The sequence below is a fragment of the Stegodyphus dumicola genome, chromosome X1, assembly GCF_044657685.1.
Source record: "Stegodyphus dumicola isolate Sdum_Otavi_A_Nest chromosome X1, ASM4465768v1".
Taxonomy (NCBI): Eukaryota; Metazoa; Arthropoda; class Arachnida; order Araneae; family Eresidae; genus Stegodyphus; species Stegodyphus dumicola.
The window spans coordinates 104,492,939-104,514,683 of record NC_140780.1 but is presented as its reverse complement, the minus strand read 5'-3'; the positions used below and the strand labels follow the sequence as shown (position 1 = coordinate 104,514,683).

Sequence of the window (21,745 nt, the reverse complement as noted above, 5' to 3'; positions counted from 1 at the left end):
TGCAAACAGACCACCACCGTGCAGTCTTCTGGCCACGGTAAAACTCGATATCGGTCGTCCAGTTGCCTGTGTCGTGTGTCTAGCAATTTCTCCCGCTGTCTGCCGCCTGTTTCTTCTGGCCTGTAAGGCAATATACCAGTCATCTGCGGGTGTGGTTCCTCGTGGACGACCACTACTAAACCCCCGGATAGCTGTTCCTGTAGTTTGAAATTGTCTCCAAAGTCGTGAAACGATGCTGTGAGCAATTCCGAACTCTGCAGCCACACTTGTCACACTGCGGCCTTCCTCCAACTTCCCAATGATTCGAACCTCGGGTAAAAGCATCCAGATGTCGTCTAACAGATTGATTATTCGCCATTTCTCGCTGAGGCAGCAACTCGGTGTGATTTTAACTGCTATACGGCGTGCAATCTCTTTGCCAGAAATACTGATCTTACACCGACAACATGCTTTATACTACTCAGACACTCCCCCAGTACGTCTACCTGCATATCTGCGCATGTGCTACCGCACATCACCTTACTTAATCTCCTGATTGGTCTTTCTGTCCGCTCTGCCTCTTCGTTCAGCTGATATGCTAATTTTTCGACTTCGTCCTTAATTTTTGCACACCAGTGTATATATATATATATATATATGTGTGTGTGTGTGTGTGTGTTCACTCATGCTCTTTTTTGCTCAGCAGTATTCCAAGAAGATTCAATAACCTTACAGGCCAATTCATAAACCCCTGTAAGAAGAACACAGTCATGAAAAGTTACCTAATCAACCAGCATATTCTGGTAAACACACTGCATTTAAGGACCTCTTCAGATACAATAAAAATCTTAGCATGCCTTAAGGAGGTTGTCAACTCTACAGTCTTAAACAGAAACAAGTTGGTAAAATGAGTCCATGGCCTCATATTGTTGACACCATTAGCGTCTTTATATCAGCAGTCTGGAAACAGGATTCATCTGATTTTGAAACGTGACGCTACCACTTCTGAAGATCAGTGTTCATACTCCCAGCATGAGATTAAACTCAACGTTCAATGTGCTCTGTTAGCACAGTATACAAATAATATGGCAGTTTATATAGCCTATGATCTGCAGTATGTACTCTACTGTTCACCCGCTCGCAGGATGGTCTGCAATATCTTTCAGCTTACCAACATTCCTCTTGGACCCTAGAACTGCTTACAAAATCCTGCAGCTTACCCTTTACTAATCTACAATAACCCTATTTGTCAATGGTCCATGAACAGCCATTGTCGTTTCGCTGTTGAAACATCTAAGCGTTTATGTGACTTTTAGCTGCCCATTTATATGGTTGTCCTTGAGAATCCTAAGGTATTACTTGAGAGACAAATTGCCCTACCTTGTTTCGACAAGGATCATGATAAAAATCGCTACAGTTGCCACAGTTATACATTTTTGTCGAATAGGATATATTCTCGAGAACTTTGGATGTTCACTTATTTATATGCTTGATGAACATCCATGCAGGGGTTCCTGAAGCTGAAAAAGAAGGTTCTATTCAAATCTTCATAACTAGACTTGCAAATTTATGCAACTTACGCTGTTTCTTGTTACTTCAATACCTCCCTTTAGTTTTAATATGTCCCACTTCACTTGGAACTGTTTGTATACCTTCACTGCTCTTTTTAATAATTTGGTTATTCAGTGCACGCCATCCGACCCCCAAAAAACACCAAATAAATTCCTTATTTGACAACTTAATGGTAAAACAATATTAGCGAGTAAGTTAAAAATATAGATGTTACAAACAACAGAAATCTTATTAAAGTAATATACTTATAAATCTTACATATTTATTGCATCAAGGTTCTTGAGAATGTATTCTGTTGCTGTAGGTAACAATGGAAAAGATTCATCTCCTCCTCCTTGTTCTAATAAATAAAGAAGACCATGCAGAGTTGAAATTCGTGTTGGAAGATATGAACTTTTTAAACTAAGTTCTAATAATTTTCTCAATCTTTCTAGCACATCCTGTTCCTATGGATATAAATGAATACAAATTACATTCCTGAAAATAGCATAAGAAATAGGCAACAGTTTGTTAACAATAAAAACAGCTTTATCTTTCAGCCAGTCATAAAAACAAAATCATAATAGGGTAATTCTTTTGAATTAACTATATACTAAATGTACTAAATATCAGTCTTCCAGAAGGAATGGTGAACTGTATGAGGAACTGCTTTCATAATGAAAATTGCGTGACTTCCACAGAAGGATTTATGTTACTAACTATATTTATACGACAAATGGAAGCGTGTCCTTGGGATTAAATAATGGAATCTCTGGATGCAGAATCTATGAAGGTCTGAGCCTGTTTCTCGTAGAATTCTGTCTTACAAACATTTAATAAACCACTAGAAGAATTAGGTGTAACGATGGATGGCTGCACTCCACTGCATGTTGTCGATAAGGGCGCTATAATCGCGCAGCATTATAGGGATGAGGTTCTTGAACCTAATATGAGGCATTTCAAAGGAGCCGTTACAGAATATTTTAGTGTTATGGATCATTCATTACACAAGGCCACACAGAGATAAAACGGTCCATGGTTTTCTAGAGGAAAAAAACTATTCTCCGTATATAATATAGTCAGTGATGCTGTCGAACCTAAATCCTAAACAGCATGTTTGAAATGGTCTAGGAAAGAGCCGTTGCAGGATGTCAACATCCTCCCAGGAGTGAGCCTGTTGAAATCCTTGTTTTGGAAGAATTAGATTTGTTGCTACAGTCTATGATTAACAATTTCCTTTACCGCTCATTGTTAGGCAGGTAAAGCTGTGTGGGATGACTGCAATCTTCATTACTCAGATTATTCTGGAAATGTGAAACGTTATCTTTTGGCGTTTTTGGTTTCATCTGTACACTGAAAAACACTTCATTTCTGTTTATATTGTTATGGTATTTGTTATACAATTCTACAGTTTTTTGTAAATGCTGTTCTACTGTTTATTTTGCTATGTTACTGTTGTTAAATGATAGAACACCAGAAGAATGAGAACAATAAAAAATTAGCATTGAAAATTCTCGCTTTAAACGGCTCAAATCGCTGTTTTACAGCTTAGGACTCGATGAAAGAAGGTATTTAGGAAATAAAACACAACTGGCAACTAATGTGTAAAGAACCAAAGTTTGAAATTGCTGAAGAATTCTTGGACTAAGTCCCCTGAAAGACTCACCTCTGCTTGAAATGTATTTTAGGCTTGTTACTAAAGTAGCCGCCTCCAGTTAGATATACTGGCGAGACTAGTTCAAGGGATAGATAGAGAGTAACAACAGGCTCTAAAACAATAACTTCTTAATTGGACTGTGTTCAACAGTTATGTATTAACGCAACCACCAAAATTTCTCATTTCGCTATCAAACTAAAATATCTTATGTATTAAGATAATCAATGAGTGCATTTCCACATCTTACTTTAATATTAAAACTATTTTTACAAAAAACAAAAGTTAATCATTTATGAATCACAAATTTTTATCCTCACTCAGCACAGCGCCGATTTACCATATAAACTTAATTTGGCGATTGTGATGCATCACTCTTTGAATGAGTCACGATATTCCTAAATTGTTTACAGTACTACTTTATTTTTCATTTATTGTCTCCATAGCTGTTAAAAATTAAATATCAATGTTCAAGTGGTGCCAAAGCAATTCATATCTGTTTTTAATGCCAATGTAACTGATTGCATTTGCTTCGAAGTTGATAGTTCAGGGAATATATGCTTACAGATTTTTTAATTTGAAATTTCATATACTACAAGGGGTGATCAAATGAAAAGGTACGAAACGACACGGTGGGTACAAATGTAGACTTTATTCAAAATATACACCATAGGTCTGAGCACAACGATCCCACTGATGAAAAAGCCTCAGAATTCCTTGTTCCCAGAATTCCTGTGGCCGTGACGAAACCCAGTCCTTCACAGCGTCCTTGAGTACGTCGTCCGAGTTGAAGCGCTTCCCTTTCAAGTGTTTCTTCAGTGAACCAAACACATGAAAATCGCAGGGCGACATGTCCGGACTGTAAGGCGGATGGTCCAACGTCTCCCACTTGAACTTGGCCAGTTCCATGTGTGTGACTCTGGAGACGTGTGGACGCGAGTTATCATTGAGAAGAACCACACCCTCCGCGAGCAGCCCCGATTTATTGTTCTTGATGGACCTGCGTAGGCGTCAGAGTGTCTCACAGTACACATCGGAGTTAATGATTTTTTTCTGTGCTCAAGGACCTTGAACGTCGAAAAAGACGGTGAGCAACACCTTGCCTGCTGACGGCACGGCTTTGAACCTTTTAGGGGGAGGGGACGACACATGCTTCCACTGCATGCTGTCCCGCTTTGTCTCTGGCTAGTAGTGATGGCACCAGGTCTCATCACCTGTGACGATCCGCTCCATGAAAGCGGGGTTTTCCTGATACCGAAACAGATGTTGCAGTGTTGAATAGCTGCCGGTTTCTCACGTTCCGCTGTCAGAAATCAGATAACACCTCGCTGCTACTCAGTCCTCGAATTTTGCAACGCGAACGCCATCCTGTCCTCATACGGAGTGCCGCCTCATTTGGACGCCGCTTTTGATAAGAGCCTCTGCTCTCTCCTGCGCATGCGGGCGCCCGCGCATGCTCCGATCCCAGTCAGAGACTCCAATCGCATCCCGAGATGTCTCGCTACGTTCTCCCATGGCGGAATATGCAAATATTTAACTGTTACGTTTTTACGTCGTTTCATACCTTTTCATTTGATCACGCCTTGTATGTTAAGTGATGAAGCTCAGATTAAGAATTCTGCAAACAAAGAGTAAATGATTAAAATTTAAGGAAGATACTGCTGGCAGTGCCAGATGATATTAGGGTATCAAGGAAGACAAAACTATGATATTGTTGACATTATCAATAGAAGATACTGTTGAAAAAGGTACCTGGCAAGAAAGTACAACACGAAGTTGATAATTCATTTATTTTACGCAGTTCAAGCGGTTTTAGGAAACGAAATGATTAACCAAAAGAGAAAATCAAATAGACACAGAATTCATTGGATAAATATTTTAATCAGTAGTATGATTTTATTTTAATTACTATATAAAATTTATAGTGCTATTTTTTTCTGTGCACTTATCTGTTTCCCATACTTTAAAGAATTACTCACCTCAGAAAATTAAGCATAATACACAGCTTTTTTATAAGTTCTAGAAGCTCTACATAGAATAAGTCTATTTACCTTTAATTGATAACCACTATCACCTATAGTTATCTTCTCTAAGATAACCACCTCCACAGAAAATCAAAATCAATTAGAACAGTGGCCTGGCATCTTAAAAAGTTTACTGTATTTTTAACAGTTTCAGCAAGGTGTTAGTAAGATTTCAGACTCAACTCTAAAAGCATAATATGTGTTCTCCGCCATGACTTTTCAATTTATGAAGTACAATTTAAATGCAATGACATCAAGCTCAATCAAAACAAAGGTAATAAATTGTTCAATAATTAAACAGTTTAGTTTTTCACTTTTAGTTTTATTATGGCAAAACATGCTATGGCTATCTGCCTAAGGGAAGGGATACCTTCATGGAGGACTTTCTAAGAAACTGGCTCGTATACACGTTACACATGGTGAAAACCATGAAAACGCCCATGCAGCCATAGCGTTCGCCTGGATTCGGCCGCTGGTAAGCCCGTTGACTAACAAAATTCCATCACAACAGTTTTAATATTATCATATAAGTTTAGAAGGTATTTCTCCCACTTCTCTAGCGTGCCTTCGTGGTGTAGTGGTTCTGCACACTGAGCCGGTATTTCAGAGGTCCGTGGTTCGATTCCAGGCGAAGGCGGTTGCATATTTTTCATCTTTTCTGCTTCTAATTAACCTAATGACTCTACAAGTGGCACCCGAACTAAAGGGGTTGTGGATGATGATTCTCCGCACCCAGGATTTGGCGACTGGGTCCCCTAAAACCCTAGTCGCCCTTTGAAAGGGGGAGTATATGGGGTATTTCTCCCACTTTCCTAGCGTGCTTTCGTGGTGTAGTGGTTCTGCACACTGAGCCGGTATTTCAGAGGTCCGTGGTTCGATTCCCGGCGAAGGCGGTTGCATATTTTTCATCTTCTGCTTCCAGTTAACCTAATGACTCTACAAGTTGAACATGCATACACTACGCATAGGTCATAGTAAAAACCATGGCCATATTTAGGTAGGAATTGAAGGGGCTGCAGCCATTCCTCAAAAAAAAAAAAAAAAAAAAAAAAAAAAAAAAAAAAAAAAACTGAATTTTCAGTTTATAAATAGAATATACTAATTACAAAAACATTGGTTTTAGATAAAAGATCACAGCTCCCCCTGAAATTAAATCTTAGCTGCAGCCAAGGCATACAGTCCTCTATGGCTGTCTTCAGAAATTTTATTTACATAGGCACTGAATTTCTTTGTTTATACTCATTTGGCTCAACAGCAATCAAATTATGTGTTATACTCAAACAGCACTTAAATTATGTGTTAAATTTTATTGAGATAGACAAAATTAAAGCTATTAATGCAATAAATTATGAAAAAGGGCTTTAAACTACAAAATAACCGAAACAAATTTATTAATCTACAGATGGATTATTTTATATAGATTCAAATAATCGTTTCAAGTGTTCAAATATATGGCAAGCAATAAGTTCTTTCTAATAATTAAAATATTTGATAATGTCAAATACTTTTATTTTGTTGAAATGAAACTACATTCAAATATATTTTTTACAGATTGATTTCTCATAAAATCCATTAAACTTCTTCTTTATTTAAAATGTATTTGTCACTATTTCAATGAAAACTTTTCAAAAATAAAAATGAGACTCGATTACTTTCATATAATATTAACTACGGGAATACTGATTAATCAAGATAGATAAAAACTTAGACGCTTCCTTTATTTTGTGTTTAACGTTCTTGTAGATAAATATAAATATATTTTCAGACATTAAAAAAGATTATTCAGAAGACTGGAATATGATGAGGAGATTCGGCTTACATCCAATACATTACTAATTCAAAATAAATTTTAAAATCCTTGTATAGATGAAGTCTTTTACAGTAAAAAGTTTAACACCTCTATAGAATTTTTCTTTAGTTTATATACAAAAATCCTTAATACTGCTGTTGTAATACATAACATTAATTTCTTTACTCATTAAAATAAAAGCTGTGAGACTTACAATTCCTAATACAGCAGCAGCCTTACATATACCAAAGATTAAATACTGAGCAATAATTTCATCCTCAGCAGGATGAATTCTTTGTACTTCAAGAAATGTGTCAAGCATCCATTCAAATTGAGCCTTTTCCATAAAAATATCTGATAAAGCAACAACCTAAAAAGAATAAGAATAACAAAAAAGCTAAGTACACATATCTTGATAAGTGGCATAACTAAACAAAAAAAAAATATTTTATTTACTAATGATCAATGCATATAAACTGCGAGATCAGAAAATTTTAAAAAGTTCGCTCACTCTTCAAAGTTAACGTCTGTTTAATTAAACAATTACACTAAAACATGCTTTAACTCCGAAGATAAATAACTGACAAAAACACATTTTTTTTAAGTTGTTTTTTTTAACTAATATTATTATGAAGGAAAGAACAAAGGTTAATAAAACGAAGATAATCACCGATTTAACGACCTCTGTCAGTAATATTAATGGTGTAAAAGGACATGTCTGTGGTGATAACCACTGGCTGTAAAGATCCAACAAGAAATGCAAACAAGAATGTATGTCCAAACCAACAGCAGATAAGCTTTGCTCACGTTGCTGAAAACTAACAACTCCACCGAAGTTATTAGAAAGAGGGCTAGAATTTGAAGAAGCAGAGCCGTCTAAATCTTCGATATCTTCTGCCAAACCAACCGCAGCACTTAAATATTCTAAGGATACCTACATTAAAATAAAAAGTAAAATATAAATATAATATAACACAAAATATATAATTACTTATGTTGACATTCTTCATGAATTTCGTATCTTTTTAATTGGTGAAGTTAGTTGTTACACTAGGGTAAAGCAAATTCGATGATAGAAAATTATAGTAATCACAGTTTCACGTCCAACAAAAATATACACTCTTATCTACAAAAGTCCTTACTAGGTCTTTATTTTCGCTACCGTTGGTCATACGACACATACTTGTAATTATAAAAGTGTTTTAAATGGTGCAAAGATTCATGTGTTGACATTTTTAAATTTGAAAACATCAATTATGTAAATACACTCAAACCTCTCTTAAACAACACTTCCCATAACGAATGATTCGCATAACGAGCAAAACAAAATGTAAAAAAAAAAATGACTTCCTTAACGAGCGACGTTTCACAAAACGAGTGACGTGGAGACATCGTGACGTCGCATGCAGGATCCTGCCTGCATTTCGGTTAGCCGTCTGTGTTTAGCGCTTATTCACTGTCGCTTGTGAAAGTTGTATTCATACACATTATTGTGTAATATTTTTTATGCAAGGTTTAGGCATGCTTACGTCCCCAAAAATGTCGAAAAAAGACAGGTGTAAGAGAAGAAAAAATATCATACAAGTCAAACGCCAAATCACTGAGAAGCGACAATGGGGTGTAAGCATGGTTGACCTAACACGTACATATAAACGGTATACATCAACGATTTGCAGTATCCTCAAAAACAAGGATAAGATTAAGGAGGTTGATGCTTCAAAGGGTGTCACAAATATTTTTATGCAACGGCCACGTATTCTCAACGATGTTGAAAGATTTTTTTTTCTCGTATGGATCAATGAGAAGCAAATGCAAAGCGTCACTATTAATAAAAGCATAATTGAGAAGGCGAATCTAATTTTTGCCAACTTCATCAAGAAGCTGTCACAATCAATGGACGAAGAAGAAACATTCAAGGCAAGCCGGGGGGGATGATTCGAAAAGTTTAAAAGAAGAACGGGCATCCACAGCATTTTTAAGTACGGAGAAGCAACAAATTCGGACCTAAAGGCAGCCGAGAATTTCATCGACGTATTCGAGAAGCTTGAGAATTCTGAGGGTTTTCTGCCACAGCAGGTTTTTAATTGTGATGAGACGGTGTATTTTGGAAAAATATGCCGAAGCGAGTTTATATTGCTTCAGAGGAGAAAGCATTGCCAAGCCTCAAGCCAATGAAAAACCGTCTCACTCTGTTGTTTTGTGCAAATGCAATTGGCGATCTGAAAATTAACTGCTGCTTGTTTACCATTCGGACAATCCACGAGTCTTCAGATAGTTATAAAGTAAAGAACAGTAGGCTAAATGTCACATGGAGGTCAAACATCAAGGAGTGGGTGACTCGTTTTTGCAGATTGGATCAATGAAGTGTTCGATCCGTCTGTAAACAAATTATCTACTCTTGTGATGAATTTTCCACTCAGTGGAAATGTTATGCCTGTTATCTCAGCCTGTTATGAACAGCGCTTCGGCACTTTCTTCAAGACTAGAAGACGATAACCTCGAAGAATTTAAATTCATCAAGATCCAGTTCCTGCTTTTCGAGGCCATTTTTTTACAGCAGCCCATGGACCAGCAGATCATTTCAAATTTTAAAAAGTTCTACACCAAAGCGCTCTTCGAACGTTGTTTTGAGGTGACTGAAGGAACCGAGGAACCGAACTCACTCTTACAGAGTTTTGGAAAAGTCACTTTCGTTACCTGCCTCAAGATTATCACCAAGGCATGGGAGGGTGTCACCAGGAAAACCCTTATTTCTGCATGGAAGAAGCTTTGGCTGAACTGCTTCGTCGAACGGCAAGGGGTTTGAGAAAGTGCTTGTAGAGCCTGTAATCGACGAGACTGCTTCTTTGGCCAAGATTATGGAGTCAGAGGTGGAAAGCAACAACATCGATGAGCTACTGGAAGATCATAGCCAGGAGCTGAATACCAAAGAGCAAATGGAACTGCATTTTGTGTATACAAGAAGTTGTGCAGGAGATTTCATAATGGGTGGAGAACGAAGTCGATGGGAAGCAGAACCTTCCAGTAAAATAAGGGAGATGCTGAAATCATCAGAAACTGTTGCATCATATGTTGAGAAGCATCATCAGTAACTATGGGCGTTAGAGATTTATTTACATTTTCGCCAAATTTTGAAGCATACTCAAAAACAAATGTCTTTAAGCAACTTTCTTGTAAAAAAATGTTATTTAAATAATAAGCTGCACTATTATAAATTTGTTTGAGTACTGTTTTTCGGAATGGAATGCGTTATCCTATTTTGCATTGATTCTTACGGAAAAAAATTGTTTCGCATTACGAGTAAGATTCGTGAACAAATTATGATCGTTAAGGGTGGATCCACTTTATTAAAAAAACCTAACCTTACTAACCCAACTTATGTTCCTCTGGTCCTATACTTAAGAATATTTTGGACTCCTTATGCAAAATGAACCACAGAACGTTTGACTGACAAAAACTGAATAAAATATTTGATTTCAAAACTTGGGAATTTTAACCTTATATTCAGTTTGCATTGTGGGGTTAGTTAGTAAATTAATTAGAACAAATCATGGTTGCTTTTCCACCTTAAATGCCTTTCAATGATATTGCTTTGTGATTTACTAGTGTCTTTAATTTATAATTTTATTATATTTTTTGGCCGAAAGAATTTTCACACAAACAATTTATAAATTTTCGAAGTCTAAGCATGCGTTATTAATATTCTCCTGGTGTTTTATTATTTTAGAATGATAATCTGATGATAGAATCATAATCATAAAAATATTCATTAAAGTACAAACATGTTTATTTTTAATTAATGCAAATAATGTTACGAGTTGGCTGCGTGCCCATATATAAGCCTGCCAGTGTGTTTTAGAACATGAATGCTCTAAGATTCTGTGAATAAGAATTTTTTGACGTAAGGCAGTCAAATTTTTAGTGTTTTATTTTATATAACAAGTATAAAATTTTCCTAAATATAAATGAAAAAACTAGAAGAACAGCTGAAAATTTAGATTTTGTATTTAATGAAAAATTTATATATATATTTTTTAATTTAAAAACATGAATCTTTGCGCAATTTAAAACAATTTTGCAATTGGAAGTACATGCCTATGACCATTGGTTGCGAAAATAATGGCCGAGTAAGGACTTTAATGGATATAGTGTATATGTTATCGTGAAAGACCGAAACTGAAGAATGTCGACATTCTCCAAATACGTCGGTGAAAGGCCGAATATTTGGTTATACACTTACACATTCGAACCATCAACAGTTGTTTTTTCAATAAATAAGACTATATAACGTCAATCACATTAATTAAGTAAAGTTATTTTCGGTGTTACTTTCTTTTCTCATTCAGAATGTAATGTTCGTTTTACGTTCAACAGTTTATTTACGTGAACTTTTACTGAAGTTTTTGCCTATTTTGATACATATCATAATATGTTTTAATAATAAAGTATGATTTGAAAACGTAACAAAAATATTTTTAATTAACATTCACCATCAGTACATGCCAGCGTAAGTGGGAAATAAGGATGTTTAGCAAATATTTTGGACATGCACCAAGCGTCTGTGTGAATGTTGACATTCACCGCAGAAAGTCGACATTCTCCAGATTTCAGTATTTCATAGTAACATATATAATAATATTTGCGTACGTGCTCCACCTTAATTTGTTACTGTATGTTGTAATACCCTAAGCTAATTTGGAAGTCCTTTAGGGCTAGAATATTGAAGAACTGTGTAGCGATTTATCGCAGAGTTCTGATGAGTCCAAAGAAGGGTTAACTTACCCTTTATTCCAAATCAAATAGATTAACAGACGGACCCTTCTCGGGCTTACAATAAGCCTCCACTGGGGCTTTAACGGAAGATGGAAAATAAGAAACTAATCTAATATTAACTAAAATAAAACCAGCCGAAGCTGCACAGACTAAACACAGAGTTGGCCCTTAATTAGGATCACCGGCGAAATCTACCAGGCACGTAACAATACGGTCCAATAGCACTAAGATTACACTAGCAGCAGCATCATGGCTGGAAGAACCACTAACCAGTATTTAATTAGAAGAGCGTAGAAGCGATTCTCTAATTAAATACTGGTTAGTGGTTACTAATTAAATAATGGTTTCTACCTTATTTACATAAAACGTGATCCTGAAAACTCATTCTAGTAGGGAGACGTATGGGGAAAATAAGAAAGGAAAGGCTTGTTCCAAAATAAAAATAATTATTAGAAAATCAAAATAAACCCTACAACGTAATGACTTAAAAGCTGATACCGCAAGGGAGCCCAGAACATGATTTACAGAATAAAGGATCTTGTTGCATAAAAGATGACAGCCGCAGCCAGCTCCTAACATGAGAAGGGGATGCTCATATGTTGAAAGTGAAAATGGAATTTCTATACAAGAAAATCGTTTTTTCGCTATCAGTACTTGAATTTGTGTTAAGGGTAATAGACTGCATCCAGATACAAACTTTTTGGGAAAATAAAAAATTATTTAATTTTACAATTTTTATTGCATTGATTCTGATATCCTTTGTGATAATGTCTTAAAATTCTAAATGAAAATTGTGCTATTGGCACAGTCTTCACATTTTATAAATCTACTAATAGACAAAATTTCGTTTGCAATAATTATTTTATGAATATATGCAAGATAAATGTTTAATTAAAAATACTGAAGGAAATTCGGAAAAATTTTGAAAATATTTTATATTTTAAATTCATAATTTTTGTTAATAATTTCTGTTACTTCCTATTTCCTCGTATGTAGTATGTTGTATTTCTCGTTAGAAATATCCCACAAAGACTGTCTTTGGTTAAAAATAGGATCCTATTTTTCCTTGCCATGAAGTTATAATATCAAATTTGTTCTACAAATTATTACATTAATGAGTCGGCTTTCAGTAACATTTTCATAAGCTTCCAATATATAAACTAGTTAACATTCATTATGTTAAACAATATTATGCAGAACTCAAGGCAGGATTAAGCCTTTTAGAGGCTCTAAGCACTTAAAAGTCTGGGGCCCTACATACATTTATGCCCAGTTTTTTTCCCCATTCCTTTTTCTGGTCTTGGTACAGTTGCTCCATGCATTCCATAGTAAAACTGACAATGAGACATTTTTGCATGTACGCCCCCTCCTGAGTTCCAAAGTACCTTTTTTTTTTTTTTTTTTTTCTGTGATGCCCCTTTTGCTTGAAGCCCTAACCACGTACTTATTTTTCTTAATAGTTAATCCAGCTGTAACAGAACTTAATCATATGCACTAGAAAATGCTGCACCATAGCAATAGTCTGAAAAAATGTATAGCTCGTAAATAAGAATAAGGTTCGTAAATAAGCAAGTCCACTATACAACAAATCTGCAAAACGTTTCTAGGAAGGTACTTCGTGGAAATGATCTCCTCAAGCTGTTAAATTAGAATACTGTTTAGATTGAAAAGTTATCATAGTTTGTTCAAATTAAAAGAACGAATTTGAGTTAATAATATAAATAAATACTACAGTACTCGGAGCACAAGGTTATTTACAAAAGCTATTACGTTTGATCAAAAGCAACCTTTTGCTTAGAAATCTGCGAGTCATGTTCTGCTCTCCCTACCATCAACCTATCAAGTTGACGTTTATATTGACTGTATTAGAGTTTAAGTGACCTCATTCCACAAACACTTTACAGTTTCATATATTTCAGTCTTTAGTCGGTTACAAGTCCAGAATAAATAACCAATTTATTTCCATTCACAGTGAGTTAGGTATATCGATTTTAGTGAGAGATGGACAACTGTTCTCCTTTGTAATATCATTCAGACATTAGCAGTTCACATAAAACTTTATGCAGGCATCTTCTTTTCTAGTTGTATTAAATACAAGTTTGTGATTATGTATCCTCAGATTGCCAATAGATGGCGGTAGAGCTGATTTGTAAAAAGATATTGTGTATAAGTACTAGCTCGTCTTTGATGTTCGTGAATAAACTGTGTAGAACAGCGCTTTCTGTTCATTACTTTAAATTCGATCCAGTCTGATTTATTAAAGACTTATACATTTTTTATGGTGCCTCCTTCCCGGGATTATTCCGAATAATCGACAGACAGAACATTTCGAAAATAGAGGGCGTTCTTAAAAGTTCGAAAAGAAACGAGCGGTTGTAAAGGAATTAACTACGACACTCTTAAGCAAAGTCGAAATGAATTTAGCAAATAATATAAACGAAAAAACTGACATAATCGAGGATCTGTATGAACGGCTAATTGAGAAAATCAACGAACTGAAAAGCTTAGATTCAGAAATCGAAACGAAAATAGCTTCGGAGGAGATTGAAAATGAAGTTAGGCTAAGTCAAGAACACCGGGACAAAAATGTTATATGGAGAGGAAGAATGTAGCAGTTTGCTACATCAATAAACGTTAATTTTGTTAGTTTAAGATTAACTTTACGCTACTAAATTTAAAAGAAAACAATTTATTATTTACTTTATAAAGACGTTCTTTTTTAAACAACATCATTCTACGATTATTTTAGTTTCTACTGTTGCCACTCACAGTCTACATAAAGTTGTACAAAAGAAAAGATGATACATGATTTGTAGAGGTTACACTACTCCCCTTTCAAGCAACATAGGTGCGATACAAGAAGAAAAATTATTATTCTCACATAAATACTTACATTACAATAAACTACATAAATACTATTTACAAAATATTAGAATCATTATATGAAAAATTAGTATACAACATTAAATATTCACGTAACCTTGATAACGTGCTGGAAAAGTAATTGTTCTCCCACTACGTGTTGTTTTAAATTTTAAATCATCTGTCTTTTCATTTCATCTCCGTTTAATGGAATATTTGGTTTTTCTTTACTTGTTAGGTTTGGTGGAAAAGTAATTTTTCTCCCACTACGTGTTGTTTTAAATTTTAAATCATCCATCTTTTCATTTCATATCCGTTTAATAGAATATTTGGTTTTTCTTTACTTGTTAGGTTTGGAGAATCATCCTCACCTGAGGCTAAAAAATAAGCTTGTTTTAATCGATCGACGGAAACATCGATGTCTTTTCCTTTAATTCTCCCTGTATAATATTTGTCATTTCTAGTAGTGACAGGAAAAGATCCTTCATAAGGAGGTTCTAATGCCTTTTTGACACGATCCACTCTGATAAATACATGTGAACACGAATTTAAATCCTCACAGAAAAATAATTTCCGTTTTCTTTTACATTGACTTTTAAGTGGTTTTAATTGTTCCATTTGTTTTCGGAGTTCGCTGGTGAAAGTATCTGGTTCTAATTTGGTTTTTAGTTCTTAAAAGAATTCTCCTGGTAGCTTCAGTGATATACCATAGACCATTTCTGCGATGAAGCAGTTGGTATCATCACGTAGAGATGCGCCTATACCAAGGAGTATAGTTGGTAATGTTTCACTACATTTGACTGAATTGTGAGCTCTAATGGCTGCTTTTAAGGTTTTGTGCAGTCTTTCAATTTTTCCGTTGGTCTGTGGATGGTATGAAGTTATTGTTTGCATTTTAATTCCACAGATAGTACCTAAACTTTTGAAAACTTCTGATCTGAACTGATTTCCTCTCTGTGACCACATTGAAAGGAACACCAAAACGACAAATCTAATTTGCATAAAATGCTTTTGTGACTGTTTCTGCAGTAATATTTTCTATCGGTATAACTTCCATCCAGCAAGTAAAACGATCAATGCATGTTAAGCAATATTTATTTCCATTTGATAGTGGGTATGGTCCAATTATATCGATATGAATTATGCTAAATCTTTCAACAGGTTCTTCAAATGAGTTTAATTTGAAAAATGTGTGGCGAATGATTTTACTTTTCTGACAATTAATGCAAGTTTTAGCCCATTCTCTAACATCTTTCTTAATATTCTTCCAAATGAATCTTGATGCTACTTGTTTCACTGATTTGATGCCAGGATGGTTTAAGTCGTGTATTTTGTGGAAAATATTTATTTGAAATGGTTGTGGTATGAACGGTCGATAATTGAAGTTGAAATATTACACCTAAGTATTTTTTTTCCGAAGGTAGTGGATATTGTTTAGAATTTAAATTTTTGCTACTATTTAGTAATTCTTCATTATTGATTTGTTCATCCGCAATTTTGTCATAATCGATGTCCGAAACTGATTCAGTTCTAGACATCGATTCTGCAACAATATTATCTTTCCCAGTTATGTATTTTATATTTGTCAGAAATTGGTAAATATACTGGAGATGTCTTAATTGTCTAGGTGATGCTTTATTTTTTATTTTTTATTTATTTTATTTTTATTTTATTTATTTATTTATTTTGTTTAAATGCGAATATAATTCGCTTGTGATCAGTGAAAATCGTAAATTCACGCCCTTCTAGCATATGCTCAAATTGTTTGATGGAGAGATAGATACTTAAAAGTTCCCGGTCATGTGTGCTATAAGCTTTCTGGGTGTCATTTAATATTTTGGAGTAAAATGCTATTGGTCTCCAACCTCCGTTTACATATTGCTGGAGGACAGATCCAATTGCAAAATTAGAGGCGTCTGTACATAAAGCTAATGGTAGATCTGGATTAGGGAAGGTTAAAATAGCAGCATTGGCTAAATCTTGTTTGCATTTTTCAAAAGCCTTCTTTGCTTCTTCTGTCCATGGAATTTTCCTTCGAACTTTTTTGTTGAACCTTTCAAATATTCATGTTGGGGAAGCTTGGGTATTAGTTGCATCTTTTAAGTATCTTCCATAAAAGTTAATCATTCATAAAAATTTATGAAGTTAGTGAACAGTTTCAGGAAGTTTATAACTTGTTATAGCTTGTACTTTCTCTGTAAGAGGTTTTGAACCATTTGGTGTTATCAAATATCCCAAAAATTCTAATTTATTCACTCCCATCACTGATTTCGAGAGACAGATGCGTAAGCCATAGTCTTGAATTCTATTAAATATTTCCGTAAGATGTTTCTTATGTTGTTCCTTAGTTTCCTATTAGAATGTCGTCTAAATATGGAAAAGTAAAATCTAGTCCCATGAAAACTTCGTTAATTAATCTTTGAAAAGTGGAGGGAGCATTTCTCAAGCCAAAACTCGTTACATTATATTCGAAAAGTTAAATGGAGTTATTATAGCTGTCTTTTGTTTATATTGTTGTGCTATTGGGATCTGGTAAACAGGCCTTTAAGTAAATCAAGTTTAGAAAATATTGTTTTGCCTTTTAAAACATGATGGAAGTCCTCAATTCTGGGTAAAGGGTAGCAATCTGGTATTGCGACATCATTTAAGCGCCGATAATCTTCGCATGGTCATGGAGGGCCGTCTTTTTTTTTGGACTAAATGAAGTGGGCTTGCCCATGGTGATTTGGATGGTCTTATAATATTATTTTCAAGCATGAAGTTGAATTATTGTTTGGCTATTTCTAATGTTTTAGGATCTACTGATCTCGCTTTTAAAAAAAAAATTGGTTTGCCATTAGTAGGTATGCTATGTTCAAGATTATGTTTTGCTGGAGAAATTAGTAAATCAGATTTTGTGATTTCTGGAAATTGCGCCAAAATATTAGAAAATTTATTAATTTTGTTTAAAGTGCTTATATTTGATTCATCGGCTGATGATGCAATTTCACCAATAATGCTGAGTTTAGTTACACGATCAGTTAACTTTTTGTTTTTAATATCATTCAATAAATTAAACTGGTTAAGAAAATCTGCACCCAAAATGCCTTTACTGACATTGGCTATGATAAATGGCCATTGAAAATTACGGCAAATCAAGAGTAACATTTTGTGTCCAAAACACGGAATTTCAGTACCATTTGCAGCATAAAGTTTAAAATCGCTACTTACCTTGTTATTACACGTGGCTAGAATTAGGCTTACATCTGCACCACTGCCAATAAAAAAATTTTATTCCAGTTTCTTTTGTCTATTACAAAAAGTCTATAATTAAATTCACGGCAATACTTTAAATCTTCAGCAGCAGAACCGCCGCTAATTCTGATTCTGCTGCGCAGACAGGTTTTCCGGGTTTTTCTAATTACATGGTGGCTTAATTTCGCCGGAGAGCATCTGGATCCGAAAGTGAAATGGTAATAACACAGCTTACCATCTGAATTATAACGCTTCCGACTTCTACTTCCGCCTCTAGACAATAATCTGTTTTTTCTTTCTATATGACGACTTCTTTCATGTGATTGGTGATGGAGATGGAGTCCTTCAATCCGCTTTTCCAATGAAGATATTTTTTCCAATAATTGTGAAGCATTTGGCGACGCGCTCGAATTCTTAACTTCAGTTGAATAAGCCTCATATAAGTTAGTTTGTGAATGCATGTCGAAAATCTTATCAGCCATAATCGCCAATTTATCAATACGTTCCCCACTAACCGCCAATATACATCCATATAACCGCCAATTTCATCCTGCCACACGACCAAACAAAGCGTTGTGTTTTGAAAGTCGCTTCGGAAATCTTCGATCCTGTTGGGTTTCTTGCTCCATATGCTATCTGATTCAAACAAAAGTTCTGTTTCAAGATTTATGGCTTAAAGTCATTGATTGGGATAAAACTATCCCACCAGAATTGCAAGACAACTGGAATAAGTGGTATAGGCAACTATGTGATCTACCGAATATCCAAATACCTCCTTAGTATTTTCGTGACGTTGGTGAAACGGCTGACGTGTTGGAACTACATTGTTTTTGTCATTCATCTCAAAGTGCTTACGGAGCTGCAACGTACCTGAAATTCCGTAGTTTAAAATATTCAGGAGCAAATTTAGTGATAGCCAAGAACAGAGCAAATTTAGTGATAGCCAAGAACAGAGTCTCCTCTCCTCTCAAAAAATTATCCTTACAAAGACTCGAACTCATACCAGCAGTGTTAGGTGCAAGACTTATAACTACAGTCCGTGTGCATTTTTCTCAAGCGAAGATTTATTTATGGACCGATTCTCTCATTGTGCTTCACTAGATAAAGAACTCACCACAGCCACAATTGGCCTAAAATGAACGAGCTTTGTGTGACATGGCAGACAGTGTTGAAGAGAGAGTTGTGACTTAAGTTACCAGCAATGTTCAACCTTTACTACCTGTGTTAAAGATAGAGAACTTTGGTGATTTAGGTAAACTTTTAAGAGTCATGTCATATGGATTTAGATGCATAAACAGTTTAAAATTGTAGGGTTTATATTTATTTTAACTAACATTTATTTTAAGTTTTAACATTTAAGCTATCTTTCCTGTCAAGCCTTTACTTTCCCCTAGAATTGCCAATGCCAGAGTATGTAAATCATAGTAGAACGCGCAGAGTATTCAAATTTTAGCAGAAGTAATTGAGTTTAAATAGAAGATAAGCGAGATTGTAAGTGTGCTTCTTGAATCACGAGCGTGAAGGTTGCTTGGTAGAAAGTTTACGAACCGCGCGTTTCGGCCTGTGTGCCTATTTCGACAGTTCGTTGAATCTTTCAAATTCTTAATCAGAAAGTTTGCTGTATCTCAGAACGCGGTTAAGTTAGTTACGATTATAGAGCCTCGTAGGTAGTGACTTCGTTATTTATTCATCCTGTCACTTGTTTTTAGTTGCATTTTTGTCCATTTTGTTCAACCGCCGGGTCGGCGTAGTTTGTGAGCGTCAAGTGAACGTAACTTTGATTTCTAAAGTGATATAAAAAGAGAGTTAAACCCTTCTTAAGAGTTTGTGTAATTTCCAGTTCATAGCAGTCACTACTACTGTTGCTGACAAGTTGGGGCCTCCCAACATCATAAAGTCACAAAATCGAGTGACTGGTAGGGCCTGTGACCAAAAATTAAATATGTAATGCTATGTGTTATTGGATTAAGTTATCATAAAATATTTTTTTCCCAGAAATGAATGATGTTAAATGTAAAAACAATTCTCTCAAAATTCCGAACTGTTTGGGTTAATTCCAATAATTGATGAAAAGGGTTGTTTAACAGTTGGAAGTAGATTAGTAAAATCATTGTTAGATGTTGATGAAATTCAACCTATAATATTACCAAATAACTATTTTTCGAGCTTAATTATTTTAAACTGTCATGAAAAAGTACTTCTTAGTGGTGTAAATGAAACTTTCATAGTGGTATAAATGCAAGTAAGAGGGAAATTTTGGATTTTAAAAGTTACACGTTTTGTAAAATCTGTGTTATAAGATTGTAGATTTTGTAAAAGATATAATGCTAGAGCTAGACATGAGATATCGGCTCCTCTTCCTGCTGACCGAGTGGAGAAAGCTCAACTGCTTGAGGTAAGTGGGGTAGATTTTGCTGGACCTTTGTATTTAAAAGATGGTATAAAAGTGTATATATCATTGTTTACTTGTCCAGTAACTCGAGGAGTCCATTTAGAACTACTTGTAGTATCAAATTAAAGTACAGATTGTTTTATTCAAGCATTGCGTAGATTTTTTTGCACACAGAAGAATTTGTAGAGTTCTGCCAATGCTAAGACCTTTAAAACTGCTTATCATGAATTAAAATATTTATATAAATTGTGTAAAGACAAAAAGGTTCAAAATTTCCCGGTTTCTGGGAATTGATAAGATCTGTAAAAACTTCTTTAAAACCTATCTTAGGTAAAGCTTCTTTATCTTATGGAAGAATTGTATACTATTTTAGTTGAAGTTGAAGCTGTTATCAATTCTAGACCTATAAGTTTGTATACAATGAACCTAATGAAACTGATGCTCTTTCACCGTCTCATTTTATAACTGGATCTAGAATGAGCATTTTACCTTCATCTGAATCTAAATTAGAATTCACAAGATCTCAGTTGATTAAAAGATGGAACCACATGCATTTATTATTATAGCATTTTTGGAAAAGGATTTATAAAGAATATTTGTTGGAATTAAAATCAGTCATGTTTTCATAAACTCCAAATAAATTCTTCCATTTTTAAAATTAATGATGTTGCACAAGAAGATAGTGTGAAATGCTGTAACTGGAAGTTAGGTAGGATGAAAGAATTATTTCATGGAAGAGATGGTAGAATTAAATTATGTGAGATTCAGTTGGATAAAGGTGTTGTTAGAAGACCAACTGCTTGGAGTTCAAGATAAATGATGCATCCGTTTACGAATGCATGGGAGGGGAGTGTTAAACATAAGTTTGTGATTATGTATCCTTGTATTGCCAAGAGATGGCGATAGTGTTTATTTGTAAAAAGAAACTGTGATGTCATAATTGTCTATAATTAGTAGTTCATCTTTGGTGTTCGTGAATAAACGTTGTGTAGAATAATGCTCTCTGTTTATTACTTTAAATTCAATCCAGTCTGATTTATTTATAGGCTTAGACTTTTTTTTACCAGTCAAAGCTCTAAGTGGCACCCAAGAACTGCAGAATGATGCAGCAGTGTAATGCACTTATAAATGTTTCAGAAGCGTTCCAATCTGCTGCTGTTTTTAAGTGAAAATGTGTAGGATGCTTCAAAATAAGTAACACATGCATATACTCAGTTATCAATTATTCAGTTACGTTAATGTTATTACGAACTATCTCGACATTGCAAGAGAATTCTGCTGCTCACATCTGAGCAGTGCCTTATTACTTTCAATTCAAGAGTACCCATATTCAACTACCTCTAAACTATCACAACCATTGTGGGTAAATAGAACAGCAGTCTGACCAATGCAAGCACATGATTCCATTATGAAGTTCGATCACTGGATTCCAACCAATGATTAGTTTATATATCTCTGATAAGTGGAGATGATGATTACAAGTTGAT

General features: G+C 34.9%; 1 protein-coding gene across 3 annotated transcripts in view; it reads right to left on the bottom strand.

Moving 5' to 3' along the window:
* htt (huntingtin) overlaps window positions 1-21,745 on the bottom strand; it is a 595,026-nt gene that overhangs the window by 48,946 nt on the left and 524,335 nt on the right. For all 3 annotated transcript variants that reach the window (XM_085807902.1, XM_085807903.1, XM_085807904.1), the window contains exons 47-49: window positions 7,668-7,931; window positions 7,212-7,367; window positions 1,810-1,997 (exon numbers count right to left, since the gene is read on the bottom strand). In XM_085807902.1, coding sequence (XP_085664028.1) covers window positions 1,810-1,997; window positions 7,212-7,367; window positions 7,668-7,931 — 608 coding nt within the window. The remainder of the gene's footprint in view (window positions 1-1,809; window positions 1,998-7,211; window positions 7,368-7,667; window positions 7,932-21,745) is intronic.